The 23,405-nt window shown below is 44.6% G+C and overlaps 2 protein-coding genes, 1 long non-coding RNA gene and 1 other non-coding gene across 5 annotated transcripts in view; 3 read left to right on the forward strand and 1 right to left on the reverse strand.

Moving 5' to 3' along the window:
- The first annotated feature begins 572 nt into the window (after positions 1 to 572).
- Positions 573 to 19,154, forward strand: LOC109366053 (uncharacterized). The gene is made up of 2 exons (XM_085216966.1): positions 573 to 1,986; positions 18,981 to 19,154. The coding sequence occupies exons 1-2, from the start codon at positions 1,816 to 1,818 to the stop codon at positions 19,140 to 19,142; spliced, it is 333 nt and encodes a 110-aa protein (XP_085073092.1). The 5' UTR covers positions 573 to 1,815; the 3' UTR covers positions 19,143 to 19,154.
- Positions 2,106 to 2,188, forward strand: TRNAL-UAA (transfer RNA leucine (anticodon UAA)). Its single transcript has one exon. It is a non-coding gene; the product is annotated as a tRNA-Leu (tRNA).
- LOC146544961 (uncharacterized) lies at positions 10,898 to 13,424 on the reverse strand. Its single transcript, XR_014881313.1, has 4 exons — positions 13,332 to 13,424; positions 12,938 to 13,142; positions 12,587 to 12,797; positions 10,898 to 12,161 (listed from the first exon to the last, which is right to left on the reverse strand). It is a non-coding gene; the product is annotated as an uncharacterized LOC146544961 (long non-coding RNA).
- Positions 19,155 to 20,642: 1,488 nt separating the features above from the next.
- The window catches only part of UTRN (utrophin), a 356,268-nt gene continuing 353,505 nt past the window's right edge, over positions 20,643 to 23,405 (forward strand). The window contains exons 1-2 of one of the 2 annotated variants that reach the window (XM_085216963.1): positions 20,643 to 20,857; positions 21,056 to 21,210. In XM_085216963.1, the coding sequence (XP_085073089.1) occupies positions 21,132 to 21,210 (79 nt within the window). In that variant the 5' untranslated portion in view covers positions 20,643 to 20,857; positions 21,056 to 21,131. The remainder of the gene's footprint in view (positions 20,858 to 21,055; positions 21,211 to 23,405) is intronic. The other variant, XM_085216962.1, reaches the window with a different exon arrangement.

Raw genomic sequence — 23,405 nt, forward strand, 5'->3', positions numbered from 1 at the left:
TGAAACAGATCTTAAAAAGAGCTACACATGATTGTGTTTGTATCTCTACAACACTACCACATGTGATTAAAGCAGGAAACTGTCTTTTAAGATACTGTATGTGGTGATTACATTTAATCAGAAGTAATGTGATTTTTACATGAAGCCAATATATTTGTTTCTCTCATATGTAAGAATGCACTAACAGGTGCATCTTCTTCCATATTTATATCATAATATGTAGTGTTTTCCAAATAGCTGAGTTGAAGCCTGTAACAGTTAGTGGACAGATCCTGTTCTGTCGTACCTTATCTTACAGTGCCTACATATGGGGGTGTTGGGTTTTTTTTTGCTCCTTGGTCAATACCATGCCAGGACCTGCATGCCAGGACCATCCTACCATTTATCCAACTGCTGCTTCCTGCAAATTCCTAATGATCAGGGTCCTGTAACTTCATTGGGTAACACATTCCCAGTCATAATTTCTGTTGTTGTTAGAAAGCTTTTCTTGGCTTTGATTTAAGAATCTCTTAAGTGAAACAGGGTATGATGCAGCCTATTATTTGTTCTCTTTGTAGAAACTTGCCTTCACTAATGCATCCCTCCACTCTTCAGTTACCTCAAACATGCCATATGCCTTGACGTGAGGTTGAGAAATGACCTTGGCCTGGCCCAGAGGTTACCATTTTCAGTGCAGCTGCTGTCTGAAGAGCATCTGATCTGCAAAGTAGAATCTATTCTGACAGAGGATGCTTCTGGGTGTGTGTTAGAGTAACCAGCCACCAAAGCACAGCCTGACACATCAAGAGAATCCAGATCCTCTTCCTCTTGACCAAGGAAGGCATGCACAAAGCCTTCACAGGAAAAACTAACATTTTATTTTGTCTCTCTGAAATAATTTCACACATGAGCAGGAAAGAAAATAACCTAGATGATGTTTCTTGAAGGCATTTGCTGCGATACACCACCACACTGAACGTGGACCACCACTAGCAAATAACACAGCATGGTAAATGCCAGTCAAGGAGTTGTTCTTCCGTCTATGGACATCAGTGCATGAACGATAAAATTAGGGGAAAAGAGGCTGCGTGCTTTACATCTGCTCTCCATGCACGTCACGCAGAATCACAGAATGGCCAGGGTTGGAAGGGACCTCAAGGATCACGAATCTCCAATCCCCCTGCCACATGCAGGGCCGCCAACCCCCCATTTAATACTAGACCAGTCTGGCCTTGAACACCTCTAGGGATGGGGCATCCACAACTTCCACATCCACGTCCCATACCCCTTTGGGCTGGCTCAAACATCATGGGAGATGTTAATTTTCCAGAGGAAAAATAAGCACAGCAAGAGCAGGAACCCGGGGAAGGATGGACACAGGGACATGTTTCCAAGTCTTCTCAGGCTGGAAGAGGGGCAGATCTCAGTCCGGCCACCTGCCCAGCAAGCACCCGGGTAGGAATAACTACAAAGTCGCTACATAGCACCGACTTTTCCCAGGAGCACCTGCCAGCTGGCATCCCAACAGGCAGAGCCGTCTAGGAAAAGAAGAAACCACGGCCGGGGCGGTGCCGCTCGGGTCAGCCGGGCTGCTGGCCGCCTCCGCGTCCCGCCGGCTCCCCCTGCCTGCGCGGCGCCTAGCAGCCGCCCAGCCGCCTCCCCTGTGCCCCGACAGCGGAGCGGTGCGACCCGGGCCCGCGCTGGGTGCCGGCGGCCCTGCGCTCTCCCCTCAGGCGCGGCCCCGCCCCGGCCCCGCGCCTCCAAACCCTCCCGCGTCGCGGCCTCCCCGCTTCCCCCTTCCGCTCGGGCTCCGGCGCCCGCCAAAAGGCACGGCGTATGGGTGGGGTGGCCGCCAGGTCCCGGCTGGGCGAGGGGCGCAGACCCGAGGCGGTGACGGGCTCCCCTCGCCCCCCGCCGGGCCCGGCCCGCCTCTCCCGAAGCAGCCGAACGGGGCCGCCCGCGCGCGGTACGCTGCGCGGTCTGCGCCCTCCGGCGCTGGAAATGAAGGTGGGGGAGGGCGGGGGGGCGCGGCGGCGGCGGCGGCCGCCTGAGGGTCGGCGGGGTGCGGGCCGGAGCGGAGGGTGGCCTCGTATGTAGGAGCGTCTGCGGGCGGTTCCTGTATCTGCACCAGGATGGCCGAGTGGTTAAGGCGTTGGACTTAAGATCCAATGGACGTATGTCCGCGTGGGTTCGAACCCCACTCCTGGTAAATACCGATTTTTTTTCGGGAGCGCTGCGAATTTGCCAGGGAGGGCGCGGGCCGAGGCGGAAGCGTGTCCCGGCCGTGGGCTGTGCCGGGCACTGGGCGCCGGCCTGGGCCTGCGGAAGCGGCGCTGGGGCTGGCCAGGCTGAACGCACTTCTGCGGCCTTTTTTTGTTGTTGTTGTTTTGGCTTGTTTTTTTTTTTTTTTTTTTTTTTTTTTTTTTTAAACTCCGTAACCAGCTTAAAGTTGGTCACACAGCTTATTTTTATAGAGCCCCCCCGCTGGCTGTAATTGCAGCTGAACAAATGCTTCTGAGCTCTCAGTCCCAATGTATCACACTGTACAGAGGCTGGCACACTGCCTTTTTTTTTTTTACTATTTACCTATTTAACTGTTCCCGCAATTCTAAATGCAAAAGAGCACCTTCTAGAAGTGTTCATTGAAAAGCAGTACTGTCGGGTTGTTTTATTAAATAAACCTTCATTCCTGTTATTCAGGAACAAAGTAGTAAAAATGGGACTGTATTTGAACGCACATTTTACTTTTAACGTTGTGATGGAAAATGGCTGCCCTTGAAAACCCATGTTTGCATACAAATGGGGTAATTCTGTCTGTGTGCTTATGTACTTATGTTTGCTTGTGCAAACAGAAAACCTTCAGGTAAATGTTGCTAATGCAGTACTAGCTGTGATGAAGAGTCCTGACTGTGTCAGCTACAGGATGGGTTAGTGGCCACTATTCAACATTTAAAGAAAGAGAAATGAAAAGTAGAAGTAATTGCAAGTTTTTTTACAAAAGCACTAATCACTGACAAAAAAAAAAAAACAAACACAACAGTCTTCATGTTAAAGAGATACAGAAGACCCAGAGTTCCAGACTGCAAATTCCGCTACAGGCCCAGTCCTTCCTGTAAGAGATTTCTTTTGCAGGGAGCTTCAGTTGGTCTTGTGGTGAAGCTGTGTTCCCTGTGTTCTGCCATGTCTTGCTGGAGCACATATCAATCTAGAGTTCTTCTCCTTTCCTACTCTCATGAAATAACCATAAAATCTATTGGCAACAAACATGTCCCAATCCCATCCTTCACGTTTCCACGTAGAAAAGGATAATGTGCTTCTTTATTGGCCTCTGTTTTAAGTGAAGTGACAGAATGGTGTAATGGTGAATATCGCTTTCAGCTCTGGAGCTGGCTGTCATTTTCATTTAAGGTTTTTTATTTTATTAAGCAACTAGTTTTCTGTCTTTATTCTTCATTAGTTGCCTTGTTAAAATTTCCTTAATTATTGGTTGCTGCCTTTGTAATTTGATAGTGTTATGTGTTCTGGCCTTTAGTTAAAATGGTATTGCTTTCCATTGGATTCCATTATATGAATGAGTTGCCTTTCTAGAAAGATCAGAATCTATAGGATCCTTGCAACATTTTATGAAGAATTTGGAGGAAAATGTATAGTGGCTAATGCTAGAAACTGGAATAAGAAAAGAGCAGCTTATGAAGACAGTTGAGTGCTATTCTACAGAGCTAGGTATTTGGCCACTGCATATTTGCCGTCAGATGGGGAACCAGTAGATTAAAACTTCCATAAGCAATCACTCATTTTCATGTTCCTCATTTCATGGTATGCATCTTGAGAGCCTCAGTCTTGATTTGCAGAAATGCAGAACTTTCATGAGCACAGGTGAAACCAACGGTCACCTGTATTTTAAGAATTCTCTGAAAAAATGGACATTATGTGTCTCTGAATGAGCAGTCAAGTTACTGAAGTTATTTGATGTTGATCTTCCCATATCTCATTTTTCCAATGTAATGTAGAGATAGCAGAGAGTAACTGTCTACAAAATAGTTTACTTTGAAGTATGTTCATTTTTTTGTGAAGAGAGTTCAGACACTTCAGTAATCCAGTTATGTTAGAAAAGCCCGTGAATGGAACATCAGCTAATTCAGAAAATAACATGAAATAAATAGGGCTCGGAGCCACACTTTGGGCTATAAAAGTCTTGTGAAGTACGGAAGAACTGGTTAACCAGCAAGCCCAACGTGATATGTGCTGAACAAAGTGGGATTTTTATAGGGAAACAGCAAGGCATAATTTAAGCGAAAATTATTTCTCGCTTCATAATCAGGAGACCAAATCATTAAGAAGGCAGCCTACTGGTGAAGCAGTCTTTGAGATTGTTTCAGTATAGCTTGTTCCATTTTAAAAATGTTGAGCAGCTATCACTTTCTTCAGTTACGTTTAGGAGTGTATCTTTTATTACTTTAGTTAAACTGTTTTCCATCATTCCAGGTGACCAGTACCTCAAGTTGAGGAAGAGGATATAAAAAAGCTATGAAGTTCTTGATCTCCTGTATAATGCTGTATAAAGCAAACATGCCTTTTTCTGGGATTTTTAATTGCGTTAAAATAATCTGAATGAATTGATTATTTTTCTCTCAGGGATGGAGGAGCTTTTGTCTGAAGAGCACAGAAAATTTACACATGGTAGTGGTGGTGATCTTACATTTGCAATTAGAAAAATGCCTTCATCTCCCTAATGAATTTAGGAAGGGAATGCACTCACCAGGTTTCTTCATTTTCCTCAGTTGTTTTTCCTTCACTGTCTGTGCCTAACCATGACTGCTTTTCTGGGTTGGAAGTGCTTCAGGCTCTTTCCTTCTGACCTCCTCTGCCTCACCTTTTTTTTCTGAGTGTTGGCTAAAGCTGTTCATGTACTTCTTGGCTGGAGAATACTCCCTGAATGTGTGATTTGGTGAATTTCTAATGCCTGTCTCTTGCTTTCTCATTATTCATTGTAAAGGTGTGGTGCCGCTGGTGGGAAGTGTAGTTTGCATTAGTGAACTCTGTTTTCCAGCTAAATCCATATTTAATGATTGACATGCATATGTTTCACGTGTCCAGTTTTGTATCTGTTGCTATTTTCTGTCACGCCCCCACTGTTAGCTTTTTATGAGTGCATCAAGAAGCAGATCAGCTAGTCGAGAAGCTAGCTGCTGCTGAAAGAGGCAGAGATGCTGTCTCTCCCCTGCCTTGGCTGTACTGTACCAACTCACCATTTCCCTTAGTCTTCTATTGTCAGTTTCCCATTGCTTGGATCTAAAATTAACTGCTGAGATTGCCTGAAATTCCTCAGTTCTTCACAGGAAAGTTTTAAAAATGAAATAATTTCTTGTGTTTTGGGCTCCTAAGCAGAGGCAGTAGATATCAGTTAGCTGTTTTTCTTCCCTGCAGGATGGTAGGGGCTAGAAGGCCACCCTGGATCTCCTCTAGTCTAGCTCCCAGCTCAGCAGGGTGGGTTCATGCAGGTTGGTCAGAGTCATGCCCAGTTGTGTTTTGAATATCTCCAGGAATTGAGACTTTCTGGGTAACCTGTGCTAGTGTTTGACGGCCCTCATGTTTAAAAACAAAAGTTTTCTTACATGTTATAAAAGAGACAAGTATTTTCTCGTGTTTAAAGCATTTTCTTATGCTGAAGCTTATCTCAAACTTACAGATCTTTGATCTGCTTGCTTGTAAACTTCACATGATTGTGTATTTTCTCAGTGCTTAGATTTATGTTCCTAAACACCCCAAGGTAATATGAAGGAGCTACACATGGCACCACAGGTGCTAGGACACACACTGGATATATGAGTTTACTGCCATGTGCATTTTACTGAGACCTCTATTGATTAAAAAAAAACACAATACAAAACCCTGCAAAGATCTAAGCAGGTGCTTAGCTTTAGGTACTTAAAGCCATTCTTCACATAATTTTGTTTGCGTCAAGACAAATGTATTATTTTGTTGACAGATATGTACAGTTTGCTTCCTGTAAGGAGTGAGTAAATATGGCTTTAGCCTGTTGAAATCCAGATGCTTGTTAGAACATTACACATCAGATGACCTTCCTGGTGTCAGAATTCAACTTTGTCATCTGCATAGTTAAGTTACTGTAATTTGGTCTGAGTTCTTTAAAGTGGTGTCACAGCAGTAGTATTAACAAGCTATGTCTGTCCACCAACTTGAGGGAACGTGACACTGTTGGTAGCTCTCACCTTCATCCCGTGCTATTTTCTTTGTTCCTATATTTGGAACACAAATAATTGTTGCATTTAGTACTGACTTTTTTTGTCATAGTATTTTTAATTTTTTGTTATGGTTTTGTAGATTGCTTTGCTATGAGAGTAGCTGATTTATTGATGAAATGTACATTTAATTTTTATCCAGCTAATTTAATAGCAATAATTTTCACAATGTGTATTTTGATAGCACTGTAACAGTGCAAGATAGATCTATGCCAGTTAACAAATCCTATGGTGTTCTGTAACTGAAAAAACATGCCTAACCTGTTGTACTACATTCATGCTGATGACCTGCCCCAAAAGACACTTGACACATCAGTAAAGAAGAGATACTGAAAGCAAGTGGATTCGGTTATTTATTTATATTTTATTATTATTTTTATTATATCTGCCTGTCCAGCCCTCCCAAACAAAATATTTTTTCTATAAAAACAAAAGAATGATTGGATAGGGTAAGAATGATATGGTATGAATGCCTGAGCCAGATTCCTGTGAGAGGAGAAAGTAGTTAAGCCTCCCAGTCTATGAAACATAAAAACATCATGCATGTGATGAAGTCAGTTTCTGTAGAAAAGAATTAGGGAGAGAACTCATCCACCTGCACGTGTAGTGGGGTGGAATGGAGCATCTCAGAATTGTAGTCAGCTTCTTTTAGAGCTTTTTATTGTGGTCAGAAAATCTTTTTCTATGCCTGCTTCTATTGCTTTTCTTGGTAGGTTGGCTCCAAGAGAGATTTCCGTAGAGTTTCAGAGCACACCTATTTTAGGTTGAGATCTGCAGAGAATGTGTTAACTGATATTAGCGTGCATGGTGGTGGTACCCACATCCCTGAAAAGCAGCCTCTAAAGGTCCTCTTGAGCCTGTTTGAGAATGCCTCTTGGACATCTGAAAGTGCGTAGCAGACTTGTCTTTACAACCAGTAGTGAGTCTTAATTTTAATGTTAACTATGTCAGAATGCTGTTGTTTTTTTTTTTTTTTTTTTAAACCAGAATTACTATATTAAGATGCTGTCAGGTTGGGATATGCATGCTTAGTAATGTTCTTTACATTGTTCCTTTTATCTACTGTTTGTCATTAATAATGTTGGCATTACTGCTTCCTGGGTCGTGTGTTCTGGTATAATTAAAGCATTCAGCTTCCTTTGCAGACAGAACCTCAGAGATAGTATCTCTGGAGGGAGACATTGGGAACTAACCAAGGAGTTACTGACTGCTGTTTATCTGTAAACCAGTACTTCTGGTTGTGTATTTCTGAATGAGCATCCCTGACCACTGCAATATATACAGGTACCTGCTCTGGTCCATGTGCATAGGTCATTACTTTGCCTAAAAAAAACCACTGTATTTTTTCAACAACTTATTTTGTAGCCATGCGTTTGTGAAAGCAATTTAAAGACTTATTTCATTCATATCAATATCCATGTAAAAACATAACTCAGTTAGTTCTTAACCAGATTAGCTGACTTCCTATGGGGAGGTACTCATGTGAGGCACTTTTGAGGATATACTTTAATAGTTCTTTTGCTGCAGCCAGTGTTTATGGATATAAATTCAAGAACGCTAATCCTGTGACAGTTTTTGTAAGCAGATTGTTCATCACTGAAGTTCTGGACAGGCGCAGAAGCCTGCTTACGTAATGAAAGTTGTGGTGTCTGCACAGTGGGTATATTCTTAAAATTACTATGCCTCAACATCACCTCCCTCTATTGATCTTCAAACCAGCACAAAATGAAATTGAAAACGTAAGCAGCTCCAGCAAAATTCCATTATGGCCCTTAAAGAGTATAGAGTTTAGCAGAGGTTCTCTGCAAAAGCAGGTTTACAATGTTTTCTCTATCTCACAGGAATTTTTAAGAGGCATTATAGTATTATGAGATGCAAAGAGACATAAATCCATATGGAAAAACAAGAAATATGCATAAGCAGTTAGCCTCTGCAGAAAAAAGAGTCATAGGTTGTAAGCTCTTTGGAAAGCCCTTCTTCCATACCACCAGGTCGTTTAAATAATTAATTTTTGGGAATTTCTAGAGTTGCAAAGAATAGACTGGCTGTAACTTTGTGTAAGGGAGAAATGAAATACAACTATTAATCTTGACTGTTTGAAAAATAAAGGCCCAGTTAACATTAACAAGGTTGAGCTGGATGACTTTTGGAAAAAACACTTGGATTCTTTCCTCTGTGTTTTACACAGAAGCCCTGATGCGTTTCAGGTGACTGTTAGCAGGACAGGTCAGGCTCTGAACATGCAAACAAATTCATTTTCTGTGCCACTTGTCTTTCTTTCCGTTCTTGATTTATCCTTTCTGATATGTTGTACTGAATCCCAGATTTAGTCCGTGGGTGCAAACAGTTCCTAAAAGGAATGAATTGCCTTGCAGGCAGCAGTTCTGCCCCTTTCACAGATGCAGCCGTTTCTGATACAGAAAGGCCAGAAGAGCTGGCCAGGGGCCAGCAGGCTGGGTGAACGCGACTCCTCACTTACGTGTCTATATGGCTCAATTACTGAACCGTTGCACTGTTTCTCTGTTAGGTGGCAGAAGTGTGTTTCTTTCAGGGTTTTGAGTATGGAAACAAATTCCATGGCACAGCTGCCATGTCTGAGGCGAGTTTTCCATGCAGGTTAGTGAGAGAGGTGCAGTCAAAACCCTAACGTGCTTTGTATCAGTCCCATGTTTTTTGTATGATTCTCTTGCCCCAGTTGGTAGGATAATTCACTCCTTTGAATGGTGCTTTTGTGCTGATCTACTCTGCTTCTTGCCCAGAGAAGTTTCTGACGGCCCAGCAGTTTTCTGGTCAGTGTCAATGTCCCCAGAAAGCTGGAGGGATGGCCAGTCAGGTCTTGGTTATTAGTAGAAATTACCATCCAGCTTTCAGACTTATTGGCCAATTTCTGCTTTCTAGTTACTTCATGGGAGAAGGGAGCAGAGTGCGATTCGCAGTGGGAATCTGATGCCTGCATAATTGCCTGTAGTTTAGGGGTCTGTGATCACAATTTAAGGGGTCTGAAGGCTGCCCGTGTATTAAGAATATTGGCACAAAGTCTGGGAAACGTGAGTGGCTTCTGGCGTATCCTGCATTACACAGAAGCAGAGGGCAGCCCCAGGGCACAGCAAACCAGTCAGACTCCACTAGAAGTGGAACTATTTATGGAAGTTGGCTGTTTTCTCTTGTGACTCAAGGCTGTTGCCTCTTGTTCACCCAGGTTCTGAGCCCTATCACTTTGCAGTTAAATATCTTTCCCAGGTTTTCAAATGAGCTGTTTTCCCAGAGGAATGTCTGTTCCTGGCTTGAGTCCCTCTTTTATCATACTGAAAACCATCTCACTCACTGAGTGTTGGTGGCTTCTGATAGACAACCAGCAGCTTTAAGGATGGCTGACCACCACCCCCATCAGATTGGAGGCACTGTGCTTCAGTTGATTCTGCCTCCTAGTTTCTTCGTCCCTTGCCATAATCCACAGAGGAGGTTTGCCTTCTATACAAGCTGAGGCAGGTGGTAGTAGGGTTCATGGAAGCAAGTGCATGTGCAGCAGGTGTTTTGTTATGGCTTGTGATGCCTACCTATATCCAGTTCTCATATGCCTAATAGGCAAGGACAGTGCCTCAGCACATGTGACAAAGCTGTCAAGATCAAGTGCTGTTTCTGTGTATATACTCTGTAACTTAGTCAAATGCTGTAATTAAAGGGAAATCTTTTCAGGACTCCTGACTAAATAATATCCACAGGTGGCATCTTAAGTACAGATACATGGCACTTGGTTTAACCTCAGAGTTAATACATGATATAGCTACTAAAAGAAACACCTTTGTTGCGTGTTTTTCTTCATAAAAAATTTGATTCCATACAACTTAGTCCTCAAACCTAGCCTCACATTTGTATAACTTTTTGAGTCATTTAGAGTTGGAATACACTTATGCATTTGTTACTTCAAGTGGGCCGTAGTTAATGATGTTTTGCAGAATGCTGAAGTTCTGTTATTCTCACTTCAGGTCAGAGAGATCAAAGGTCTGGTGTTTTAAGTGATTTGGCACTTTTAGATAGAACATGGTGCATTCCACTCACATTCAGTCTCTAAAGATAAGAAGGGAGGAATGGGTAAAAGTCTGATAGCTCCTTGGAAAGGATAGTCAGAATGTAATTTTCGAAAGTACTGTGCATTGTCGTTGTTTTCATTCTTCAGTTTACCTTTGTTTTCTACTTTTATAAAGCCTTTTTCACTTTTTTTTTGTATTGATTATGTGAACATTTGATGCCTGCTTTGTGAAGATTTTGTCATTAAAACAATTGCTTCTCAGCATTTCAGTTGTTCAGGCAGAGTCCTACAAGTGATTATAGCTTTTGGGACTTCCAACTGATGTTATTTTAACATACGGTAACAGTATTTGATAGTTTCCTCTGGGAATCCCACCCACTGTGTTAGCTGCAAACAGCCATATGAGGAATGCTGTTCTCATGTTTTTAAACACTTGTAATGCTGTCCCACCCAGTGTAACCTCAGTTTGAGAATGACTTCTAATCCATGAAGTAAGTAGCGGAGCTGTATGTTACTGTCTCTGATTTAAAGGCATTTCCTCCAATTAAGTTAGTACAGAGCTTCCTTAATTTTAGTCTTAATAAAAATACAATCATGTAGTTATATAAAAAAAAAAAAAGACAAGTGTTTTATCTGTTTCATTATAGAAATGCACCACTGAGTTGCCTTGAAAGGGGGATATAGAATTCTCTTAGTTCAATCGAATAAAATACAGAGTATGACAGGATACATTTTCCTAAGTGAAATAGAAAATTGGCTTACGTTAGGTAAAACATTAATGGCAGTTTCATTAAAATGAAATCCTAATGCTGCAGTTCTATCTACACTGTAATTTAAGACTAGAAATCTTTCTAGAAATTCAGCCCATCCTGCTATAATGCAAGACTGTTTTAAAACAGAAGCAATTTCATCATGGCATGTGCAGGGTTTGCAAAATTCAGAAGTGTCTCAGGTTATCCCATCATGATAATGTAAGAATTTTTTTATTCGATGAGAATCTTTGGATGATTTCTTCCATAATGCTTTTCCCTCTCATTTCCATACTGCTACTGCTAGCATTTTGTACCAGATGCCGTTCTGTCATAGAAGCAACTGCTTCTTGATTTTTATTTTTATTTTTTTGTGCCTGAAAACTTGTCTTCCTTTTCTGAGTGTATTAGTTGGTCCAATAAAATCTGTTTCCAATCTCTTCAAATCTCATTATACTTTTCAGGTTGGATATTATGAATAATTTCTTCTCAGAAAGGGTAGTGAGGCATTGCAACAGGCTGCCCAGGGAGGTGGTGTAGTCACCATCCCTGGAGGTGTTCAAGAAATGCATAGATGTGGCACTGAGAGACATGTCCATGGTGGTGATGGGCTGATGATTGGACTAGATGATCTTGGAGGTCTTTGTCAACCTTAATGATTCTGTGATCCTTTGATTCTGCTTCTTCCACTGTGCAGTTTAATGGTTGAATGGGTTTAAATGGAGGCCAGAAGGGTAATGCTTTTTCCTTCTCTGCCCTTGGCATCACTCTCCCACTGCTGCTCTCAGTGCTGATTCAGTTTGCTTTGGAGTCAGCTGAACAGCTGTGCTGGAAAAGCAGACCCAGTGGAAACGTGCATGTGAGAAGAGAGGGAGCATCTATTTGGCTGGCAGCTGCCGTCTGACTCAGCCGTGTCAGGGAGCTGCTTTTCTGGACGCCTGCTTGGCCTTGCAAGGTGCCAGCTCTTTGTCTCTACAAATCCAAAGCAATCAAGTTGTTGAGGAACAATATGGATTACAAAGGTGAAGATAAAGCTTCCACAGTCAAGGGAGTCAGGGTAGTGAAGTTTCTAGGGAAGATTAACTGATTCAGAAATGCACCAGAAAGCTCTCTTGAGAATGCCTTGCAAACATATGTTTTCTGAAAAAAAATATATATATATATTACTCCCCTGAAGCTCCCTTGCAATCTGTAGACCTCCCCAGAATAAACGTAAGAGCCTTCCTGTAAATAAGAGAGCAGGCTCTGAAGGCCATCAAGGCCTCTGTGAAAAGCTTCTTTGTGCCAGTGTGAGAGGGATGGAGCTGTGGGTGCCAGCAGGAACACCACTGCCAGCTGGTTTGGCTTTCCTGTACTCTGCAGCTGAGGGAGACCAGCTAAGTTACTGGGGTGTCTGACACATACAGAGCCTGATGTAGTTTTTGGGGCTTTCTACCAGATTGCTTTCTGCCTGTTCTGGTTCAGGAAGGTTTCCAGGTGAAACACTTGATGGAAAATTCCTGCTGAGGAAAAAAAAGTAGGGACTTAACTCTCATAACAGCCTTAATGGTGGGTTGGAGTCAAACCTGATAAAGCCGAGGCTTGGAGTGGTGCTGTCCCACTGAGCCTGTGCTGTGTGAGGGACACACGGGTGCTTCTGCTGCTGTCAGGCTGCAGAGTGGTGATGCAGGGATCCTCACTGGTTGTTCCTTTCTTGCTGCACCAAGTGATGATCAGAAGAAAATGTGAACTCAGCACCAAAGCCAAGCTGATCATGGAACTTTGGGACGGGAGGCACTGTGAGGGAAATGAGGAGAGCGACTGAATCACTTCACCTCCCACTGAAATGCTCTGCAGATAGTGTTGTTTAATCATAAAGCTGATGCTGAAATGATGTAATCATGAAGGTATAGGGGGGAGAACCCAAAAATTATTACCTTAATTATTAGCGACAGCTTTGGCTGAATTTGAAAGTATATCCTAAAGGCGAAAAGCAATCCTTGGATTTACAGGATTTCTACATCAGCTCCAGGACTTGTAGGCTTCCTCAGTCATTGTTTTCCTTCATTTTTCATCTTCTAATTTGGTAACGATCCTTTCCCGTTGCTAGTGCTCCCGTGCTCTGTTTATGGGTTGCTGTTCCTAAAAAAAAAAACAAACCAGGCTTAGATTTTCATGGGAAAAAGATGTGGAGTAGAGAAATAGAAGAAAGCCTTTTGGATGATTTGTGGCATTTAATAACATTACAAACAAGGCCAACAGCTATTTTAAAAAGAACTATTCAATTCGTTTATTTGTATCAAAAATAGTGGAGGCCAAAAAAGCTCTTACCCGCATTGTGAGGCTCAGGACATTCTGCCCATGGTATTTATCCCCCTGCTGCATGCTTTATCTTCTGCTCGGCCTCGATGGAGGATTTTATAACATGCTGCTTATTTCACTCTGTTGCTCTGAGATGTCAGCACACTTACGCACGTGGAATATTTTATAAATAAATCATTAGTTTTCACAAATCATCTGTTCTTCGAAGTGGGCAGAATATTTTAATGGCGTATAAATTCAGAGTCGTGAACTTTAAAAGTTGGGCTTGTAGTTTTGACCTGCTGTAGTTAGAATTTGTGTCCACGCAAGTACAAAGAGGACACATAGAAGGAGCCTGGCTGACCAGCAGCAGTAACAGAGACCCAGAATATACCAGGAGGTGAGGAGCTGCTGATGAATCTAGTTGTCTGGCTGTATCTGCTGGCCTCTGAAGGCCATTCGTGCTCCTGTGAGGCTTGGCAGACACTGCTGAAGGCAGTCTCATTTAAAGAACCTCTGCACCAATAGTTGTGAGCGTGGCAGGCTCTGGCCACCTTGTAGCATCCATCTGGGGGCCTCCTGTGGCATTCCTAACTGGGGAACTTTAATAGTTCTGTCTGTGTAACATTGACACATAATTGAGGCTTCACTGGTTGTTTTTGGCAAAGAAGACCCTTTCAGGCTCAGCGCTGCATGGAAAAGGCATCCAGGCATTTGCCTCTCTTTTTAAGAGCAGGACGTACAGGAGCAGTCACACACCTCATTCCACTCTCAAAATAGCATGGCTCTTTCTATGGAAAAGTAAATTCCCAGTTCCTGAGGGAAGGAACACTGCTGAATAGTACTGTGTGGACTTCAGTACCGTGTACACTACAGTGAGGGCGAGCTTCAAGGGACAGTAATGACAAGGTGGAGCTGAACTCACAGGGCTCCCTGCTGAGAACTGGGCTGTTGCAATTGGTAACCCCAGTGAAATTCTCCCGCAGACATTTGCAACCAGAGCACACTGTAGACTCCCTTGAACCATTATTTTTTTTCCTTCTGCACCTCCCTGTTTCACATCCCTTGTCAGGACCATTTCTATTCTGTGCTGGCAAAGCGCTGCCAGCTGGTGATTGCTACTTCAGGGCAAGGGCAGAGAATTTTATATTTCATAACAAATGTTTCACAAGATTTGCTAAAATTGTTTTTTTTCCTCAACTAATTGTACAGTTTCCCTTTTTCCCCCACTTTTGCAGCCTCACATTTCAGACTAGGTTTAAACTCCTTTGATGCATTTGTATTTTAAACGTGCATTTGTCCCAGCAGTAGCTGAATTTGCTAGATGACATGGGCAGAGTTTTGCAGCACCTCCTGCCGCAGCCCAGACACACTCTCTCCGGGTGAGGGACTTTGCTGCTCCATGTTTACATTTTGTCTCTCCCAACAGCAGCTTGTCCTGGCGGAGCCCTTTGGTACTACTGTGCTATAAATAATCTGGCTCTGATGTACCTGTTAAATGTTTTTAAGATTAGTCTGTAAGTGCTTCAAGTGTAAGTGCTTGGGTATTATGTTACAATTATGTTATTATGGCACGGTATAGTGGACACTGTAAGAAAAATCTTGGTCTGACGTGCTTGGAAATTCTTCAAATGTACGAGTAAGATTTTATTTTCTGAGATACAAAGTTCTTCCCTTCAAAGTAGCGTTGTTCCCTTCTCAAGCTCTTGGCCACTGCATGCCACCTCCAGTTAGATACAGCACTGATGCATTAAGGTTTTTTGTTGTTCCCTCATTTTCTTTTGACAGTAATTCCAAAAAAGGCTTTTTTTCAGAGTAGGAAAATTATTTAAATCATCTTTTCATTCAGTTTTGTGGTCTCTTTCTTCGTTTCAGTGATTAGGGACTTGGCAGGGTTGGGCTTCTTTTTTGATTTCAAAGATAGCTTTGGTTTGGAACATCCCAAAATAAATGATGTCCAGAAGTTTCCTCTTTGTCTGCTGTAATTTCAAAGCAATTTTCATGGCTCCGTTCAGGACTGCCTAATAGAAGAAAATGGAACAATAATTACTGCCTACAGAGATTTTAACACAGCAGTTATTTAACTAGGAACTGACACAAACATCTCTTAGAAGCACTCCTGCTCCCTGAAGAACTGCAGACTTTGAGCCAGACCCTTCTGCTGGAAGTGAGCACACAGCTCCTGCTGCACTCAGGCGTGCAGAGCATGGGAAGAGCCGGTGTTGTGTTCACAGGCTGCTCCTCAGAGCATCATCATTGCCCCAGGTGGCATGGCTTCTGCAGACCATGCCATGTACTCCTTCCGTGCACTCCTAATGGCATAAATCAGCCTGTTTGTCCCACTGCAAAGCCCTCAGCGCTCACTAAGTTCAAACCTCAGCCTTAAACTACTGACTGGAGTAGCTGTAACTACATCTGGTGGTCACTGACTTTACTCATGCCAGCTTTTCTTGAAGCAAGCATGAAAGTGTGAAGCAGTGCAAAGCAAGGCGACTCAGGCAGCATAGAGATCTGTGCGTGCGATTTGTCCAGTGCCATGGCCTGTAGAGCACCTGCCAGCTCACGTGTTTTGAAAATATGATGCCTATGGTAGTCGTGTGAACCCAAATTGAACCACTAAAGTGGGGTTTGCTGAAGGGCTGCATTGGTAGGTGTGGCACATCGTGGTCAGACTTCTCTTTGCTGGAGGCCAAATCTGTGAACATCTGTTCAGTGCTGTGAGAGAAGCTACACAGCTCCTGGACCGCAGCTGCAGAGATCAATGCCAAGGAATTTCTAAGCTGGCTCTTGTCCACCTTGGTAACCACCCATGTCCTTGCATTATTCAGGAGGGTAAAAGCCACAGTCTACCTGGTGCAGTCTGTGCAAGGGATGGATCTGATAGAAAGTGCTTAGTAGCACGCCATCCACAGCATGAGCTTCTTGCTGCTGCTTTTGGTAGGCAGGGCTGTGCCATCGTCCTGATATGGAAGTTAATGAACCATGTTCTGCAGAAAAAGCAGAAAGAGCTTTTATTAACACTTGAGCAATCTCATATGTAATATCTTAAATTATTCTTACAGTTGGGAAACTTCTTAAGGGGGCAAGTACAAAACATCTGCTATGATCATTTAACAGGATACAAGGAAGAAATAGTGACACGTACCGGATTGCCCGGTCTAATGTAAGGCAAAAGTGAAAAATAACGGTCATTTGTGGAAAAGTATATTTGTTGCACTTGCTTTTTTTGTTGTTGTTGTTGAAGTTGGCTTGTATGCATTGTATATTGAGAAGATTCACAGAATGGTAGAGTTACTTTTTATGTTTTGTAAGAATAAATTTCATCTTCTCCTACTGCCTGTCTTTGAAATAAAAAGGTGTATGAACACCCTGTCTGCACTTCCACCAGTTTTTGCAGAGTGCTGAGTGCTTTGCTTTTGAAAATGTTTCCAAACAGTCTCTCTGACTAATGTATGATTTAATTGAAAGACTGATGCTGCTACGATGGAAGATGTTACTTGTGAGCCAAGAGTGAACCAAGTTGCTACAGGAATGAGGCAAGTTCCCCAAGTTTATATGTTGTATTAACACAAGAACCCTGCTTCCTATTCTAACCACTAACTGATAAACACTGCCATTGTCAAAGTCGCGTGTGTTTATTCATTTAGCTACTAAACAAACCTGTGCTGATACATAGCACTGCTGTTTAAAGGAGGGTGAAGCAACACAAAGAAACCCAAACAATACAAAAACCAGAACAACAAAACAAAAACAACAAAAAAACCCCAACCCAAAGCAGAAAAGAGTTTGTACCAAGAGTGACTTTGACTCACAGCTTTTACTTGTCCTTGCAGGCTGTGGCAGCACAATGTTGACCAAAGGTTTCTGTCTTTTTGATGATGGTGGTTTTCTACTCCAGCTTAGAGTTATGTTGGGAGAGTAAATTGATTACTCTAACTGTTCATTAATGCATTCTTGTTTAATGTACTTCTAGGGTTATATTCTTCAGAATGATGATAAATTATGGTAGCTGCAATTAATGTCACTGCAGTTAAAAGGATGTCAGCATTTCTATTAATACAGGGTAATTTTGGGGGTTTTTATAATGAAGCTATTAAAAATGGCTGAAACTTAAGATACAAAGTTCCAGTGTACTTTATACACACAATATTGCCTTGATTCTGATCTAATGAATAGATGAGGGAGGTGATCCTCCCCCTCTACTTTGCCCTGGTAAGGCCTCAGGCCAGTCCAGTTCTGGGCTCCCCAGTACAAAAAAGACAGGGATCTCTTGGAAAGAGTCCAGCGAAGGGCCACAAAGATGGTGAAGGGCCTGGAGCATCTCCCCTATGAAGAAAGGCTCAGTGAACTGGGTCTGGTTAGCCTTGAGAAAAGACGACTGAGAGGGGACCTGATCCAGATCTATAAATATCTAAGGAGTGGGGGGCAGAGTGGTGAGGCCAGACTGTTTTCAGCAGTGTGTGGAGACAGGATAAGAGGAAACGGACATAAGCTGCAGCATAGGAAGTTTCGCACGAATGTGCGTAAGAACTTCTTCACAGTGAGGGTGACGGAGCACTGGAACAGGCTGCCCAGGGAGGTTGTGGAGTCTCCTTCTCTGGAGATATTCAAGACCCGCCTGGACACCTACCTGTGCGACCTGGTGTAGGGAACTTGCTTTGGCAGAGGGGTTGGTCTCGATGATCTCTAGAGGTCCCTTCCAACCCCTATGATTCTGTGATTCTGTGATGTATCGAATCTAATGAGATGATAAAAACAGAGTTGAGAGAACCTCTGAAGATTCACATCCCGAATTGTGGATACAGAAATATAGTCACGTGAACAATGTGGGGACGACTAGAGGGCATTGTGGTGGTGAAGGTGATGGTCACTTTGCTTGAAGGGTGCTCTACCCCCGACCTGGCCTGTTTTTTGGGCTATGGGTCCACCGCCTTGCTTTCTGTATCAGCAGCTTTCTGACATGCTACTCCTGACACATGGTTTGCTGTCTGTGGCAAAACAGTTCTGAATGTCATCAAGAAGTATGACTGGTTGCTGCTGGGTGGGGTGGCTATAAGGAAGGGATCATGTCTGCAGCATCTCCCATGCAAAGAGAGGAGTCAGGTGCCTTCCTCACTGCAGCTGGTAGCGAGGCAGTGGGGCCAGGCTTGCTGCTGTGGGGCTCGGGAGAGAGGTGGATGCGCAGGGCTTCTCCACATCCGTGTCCCTGGCAGCCCCTGGTAACAGTGGTAAGCAGGAGCAGCGGAAAAAGTGATGGAACAAAAGTACATTAAATATTAATAAGATGAGTGATGTAGAGGAGCTCTGAGGGAGTTTATACACAAAGGCAGCCAAGCTTCAACTAAAAATAAGCAACCTAATGTTAAAATCAGGTCCCCAGCTGAGGAAGTGAGGGTAGAAAGTACTGTGCCCACCTTTAAAAAAACAAGTGCTAGGGCTGATTTTCAATATTTTGGATAATTAGTTGAACAGTAAAGATATTCTTGGGCACTTAGATTACAGGAAAAGAAAGAGAAGGAACACGCGAAGGATGGCTCTTTGATATACTAACTAACATCTGTGAAAGCTACTGCCAGAGGAGTCATAGGTAGGACCAACCCAAGCTTTTGTAAAAACCTGACAATTTTCCTCACAGAGGAAACATACAGAATTTCTAATTAATGTGTCTTTTTTCTATAGTTTTTCCTTCAGATGAGAGGAAATGGAAACAGGGAGGGACTTGTCCTGAGCAGCTGGTGTGACACAGAAGCACCAAGGAGCTGTTATATGTCGATTGGGATCCAAGTTGTGCAAGAAACGTCTGCAGAGCGACAGCATGCTGAGCCTGGTACCTGGGAGTGATGGCACACCGGGGGTACGTGGGGTGGGACGTAAGTGTCAGTCTCCTGACACAGCAATCTGTTTGGTATTGTCTCTCTTCCCAAATATAGAATGGTTTTCTGAAATCATGACAAAACATTGATCAGTGAGTACAGGCATTATTATAGCAGTCAATCTCCAGGTAATGAGATACACAGAATTCTTGGTTGTAGCAATCCTATCATTTATGGGTGTTTTCCAAAAATAGAAATGCTGAGAGCAAAGACAAGGAGCCGAGGCAAGGCGCGCTTGGTCTCGCGACTCTCTTGTTTCCATGCATTATGGAATGAGGTGTTATTGACTCTCGGGTCAGAGTTCAAGGGCTCCACATCAGCACATTTCTTCTCAGTTTCTCTTTCTGCATTCCGCTTGTCTTTGCCTTCTTAATGTTGTCTGAGAGCTTCAGGGGCTTTTCCTTTATTTTCCTAATTTATTCTGTATTATGCAGAAAGGTAAACCGTGGCACACAGTGCAGATGATATTAATGGTCTGCAGCAACCAGGATGGTTGTAGGTGCACGTGTACAGGGTATTAAAGATTTGGGTGGCTTCCCTCCCACTCCCCCCCATCTTTTTTCTTTATTTCCTCGATGGCCTTTTTGCCTAAAGACCCGAATATAAAAATTACAGCCCTTGCAACTTAGAAGCCGACAGCCTCAGTAACTAGCTCGGAAAGCTCAGACTTTGATCAGCAGCCCAGTGAGCACTGCTGTGGAAAGGGACATGTCTGAAGCGCACCAGGAAGACGCGTTCAGCCTCGTTCGATTCCCTTTGCGCAGCTCGAAGGAGAAAGTGACGCTGCTTCTGTCTAAAGCAGAGAAAGAAAAAGGAAACGCTACCAGGTTAAACCGTGAGATACTTCCAAATTTGTAAGTGCTTTCAGAGCGAGCTTATAAAAATCAGGACCCTGGGCTTAGACGCAGAGATTGGCAATGGGACACGGCAGCTTCCTCCCGCAGCCCGTGGATCGCAGGGTGCCGCCGCCTGGCGCAGCCTCGCAGCCTCGGCGGGACGCCAGCCGCTCGTGCCGGTCCGTGCTCCCGCCGGGACTGCCCTTTTTTTTTTTTTTTTTTTTTCCTTCCCTTAAGGGAAACGGGAAAACGTGGCTAAGTATCACAGCTCAGGCTAAAATACATCTCGTCATTGTTTCAGAGAGGGTTGGAAGGGACCTTAAAGCTCATCCAGATCCAAGCAACCAACGGGTCAGGCAGCCAGGGCCCCATCCGTCCCATCCCTCAAAGCCCCTAAAGCAGGACGGCGGCAGATCCCAGCACAAACTGCCGCTCTCCCCGCGCGACTCCTGAGGCGCGGGGCGGGACCGGGCAGCGCTCAGGTGCGGCCGGGGAGGCGCCGTGGGCGGGGTCGCGCTGACCACGCCGAGCCGCGCCCACCCCGCGGGAACCCCGGCCTCGGGGCCGCGGGGGCCGTAGGAGGAGCCGCGCCCCGCCCCGCCCCGCCCCGCCCGGCCGTGTCCCGCGGCGAGCGCCGCCCCGCCCCTCGGAGCGAGCCCTGGGCGCTCTCCCGCAGCCGCCGCGTTGCCCGGCTAACAAAGGGGACCGGGGGAGGAGCCGTGAGGGCCGGAGGAGGGGCGGCGGCTCGCAGGAAAGTTGTGGCTTCGGCGGCGCCGCGGGACGGGAGGAGTCGTGCGGAGGGAAGCGGAGCCGCTCCTGCCGCGGAGTCGAGCTGTGAGCTGCGTTGGTGCGGGAGGCGCGAGGCGGGACGGGGCCGAGTTCGTTCCCAGCTCCCCACCGGAGAAGGGGCCCCGCCGCGGGGAACCGGGACGGGAAGCGCCGGGGCGGGCGGGCCTCCCGCCGGCCGCCCCCGGCACCCCCTTCCGGGCCGAGTCACGGCGGGGGTGTGGCGGCCGTGTCACGCCGCCTCTTTGCTCGCCCCCAGGTGCTGAGTCGGGACCCATGGGAGCTCCCGGGCGGAGGGCTTAGCAGCGCCGGCAGCGGAGCCGCAGCGCGGCGGCATGGCCCGCGTCGCCCCGCCCGAGGAGGGGGCCGCCGCGACGCACGGAGAGTTCGGAGACATCATCAAGTCCCGCTCCGGTAAGCGGCTTTTGGCGGGGTCCTGAGCGCTGAGTGTCCCGCCGCTGAGTAGGAGTTGTGCGTCTCTCTCTCCCTTCTCTTTTTTTTTTTTTTTTTTTTTTAAATCGTTAGTCAAGTCTGTTTGTTTGCGATCCACCTCCCGCGTTGTAATTACCTCTGCTTTTGTAAATAACCGTGTGCTTACAGTGCTCTTATGCAACCTGCCGTTGGCAGCTCTTATCCCCGCACGGAGCAGCGATGCCGTGCAGCGTGCCGCGGTGGTGCCCGGGCAATAAACTGGTGCGTTTCCCTCTCCACATAAAGCAGCCGTGTGAGGCTCTCGGCTCGGGCACTTTCTCTGGCAGATATGAAGATTAATGAAGGCTATGCTTTGTTTTGGTACGTGTCAATCTTTCTGAGGCAGTGGTGGATGCCGGAGAGGTGAGGGACCATCCTCATATCAGCAGTGGAGACTCAGTAGGTGCAGAAGTGTGTCGCTTACACATTGACAGAGAGCTGTATGTGTCTGGGGTCTGGTGTCCACAGCTTTAGCCTCAAAGGCTCTTTGCTTTCTAAAGTGCCAGGTGCCACCCATGTCAGAGGAAGTTTTATTCTATATATGTAACTTTTATAACGTGCTTTCTAGAAAAAAAAAAAAGTTCTTTATATTAAAAACCGTAAGTTCTCCACTGACTGTGACTTGATCTATCAGATGGAGTGTATGTGGATTTGAAACTGGATGCTTGCATAGACAGTTCCCAGACGTTTCTGTTATGAGAGCTGTGGTGGATGGAGTCTGTCTCTTAACTTCCGAAAGTGCAGTTTAGGAAACAAATGCTTGTGGCTTGAAGCTTTGAGTGCTGTGGTGCTTGTGTATGTTCTCTTCTGTTACTTTTAAAGCTTTGGATGTGACTTTACTTGACTGTAGGCATGTAGGAAGAACCTGTCAGTGCTCTGGGTTTGGGGACAGCATGCAGACAGTTTGTGTGTCTGTGTGTAACGCATGCTATTTATCCATGGTACATCCAAGGGAGCATGGCAGTGTTTGAGGTTTTCCTTGGATGTGTGGATGGTGCAGTGACTGCTGTTGTTTGGGTTTGGGAGACCAATTGTAGCTGTCCCGTTAAAATCACTGTAAGTTTTCTCTCTCAATGAGAAAATTATGTACATTCTTAGACTTGGACTTGGACTAATAATTACGAACAGAGATTGCTCTTAAATAATTGATCTTTTTAAAAAAAATGATACTCTGACTTGGGTGTGTGAGCTTGTGAAGCTAATCGCTATACAACATGACTGGGTCTGAACCTTTCCCATCAAGTGAACTCACGGTAGGAATTCCCTAATGAAAGGGCTGAAGTTCACTGCGGTACCCTTGGCAGCAAATTAAAGGCCAGTTGTCAGGACTGGGGAAAATATTGCTGTATCTGCTTCTTAGGTACATGGAAAGGAGAGAGCTCTTCCTTCTAAAGTGTCAAAATAAGCAGAGTTGTTTATTGCTGGGCTGATTTCTCCAGTGTAGGATGGCCTTCACAGTGTCACAGGAGAACAGTAGGATTGTTACCTTATAACTTGCTGCTATTTGAGGTCTCCGGAGTCTGCCTCTGTTTGAGGACACACAGCGCAGGGTCAGCCAAGGTTTATTGTCTCTGCTTTACTTTCTTTTGCAATAGAAAACGAGTGGTGTTCTGTCCTTGGAGATGTTCAAGAAACATTTGGAGGTGACAGTGAGGGAGGTGGGTTAGTAGGCATGGTGGTGATGGCTCAGTGGTTGGACTAGATGATTTTAGAGGTCTTTGCCCACCTTAATGATTCTACAATTCTCTGAGCTCATAACCAGTAATGTGGACCATATCTAGCAGTGAATCAATAAAGCATGCAAATATGCATTTAAATTATTTTGTTATAATTTGGAGGAAAAAGAATCATTTGCAATTTCCGAAGATAGGCCCTTAACTGGTAAGAACATTAATATTTAAATATATGTGTAATCTTAAACTTTAGCAACCTATCAGACTCAAAATATTGTTGTAGTCATTATGCTTTAGTTGTCTTGTGTAGGGGAACTGGGGAGCATTTGCAGTCATAAAGATGGCAGGAATGCAGTGGTAGCTAACTGAAAACCTGAGTGTGGATCTAATGCTGCTCTTGTGAGAATGCAGTTAAGACTTGTGGAGTTCTGCTGCTGCCCAGGATTGCATGGTGCCCATCTGCAT

The sequence above is a fragment of the Meleagris gallopavo genome, chromosome 2 (assembly GCF_905368555.1).
Source record: "Meleagris gallopavo chromosome 2, MGAL_WU_HG_1.1, whole genome shotgun sequence".
In the NCBI taxonomy this organism is placed as follows: domain Eukaryota; kingdom Metazoa; phylum Chordata; class Aves; order Galliformes; family Phasianidae; genus Meleagris; species Meleagris gallopavo.

Bases quoted from the DNA above. Each gene is read 5' to 3' on its own strand.
- LOC109366053 (XM_085216966.1), top strand. From the start codon at position 1,816: ATGGGTGGGGTGGCCGCCAGGTCCCGGCTGGGCGAGGGGCGCAGACCC. The intron at 1,987-18,980 runs GTGGGGGAGGGC...TTTTTTCTATAG, and splicing joins CTCCGGCGCTGGAAATGAAG to TTTTTCCTTCAGATGAGAGG.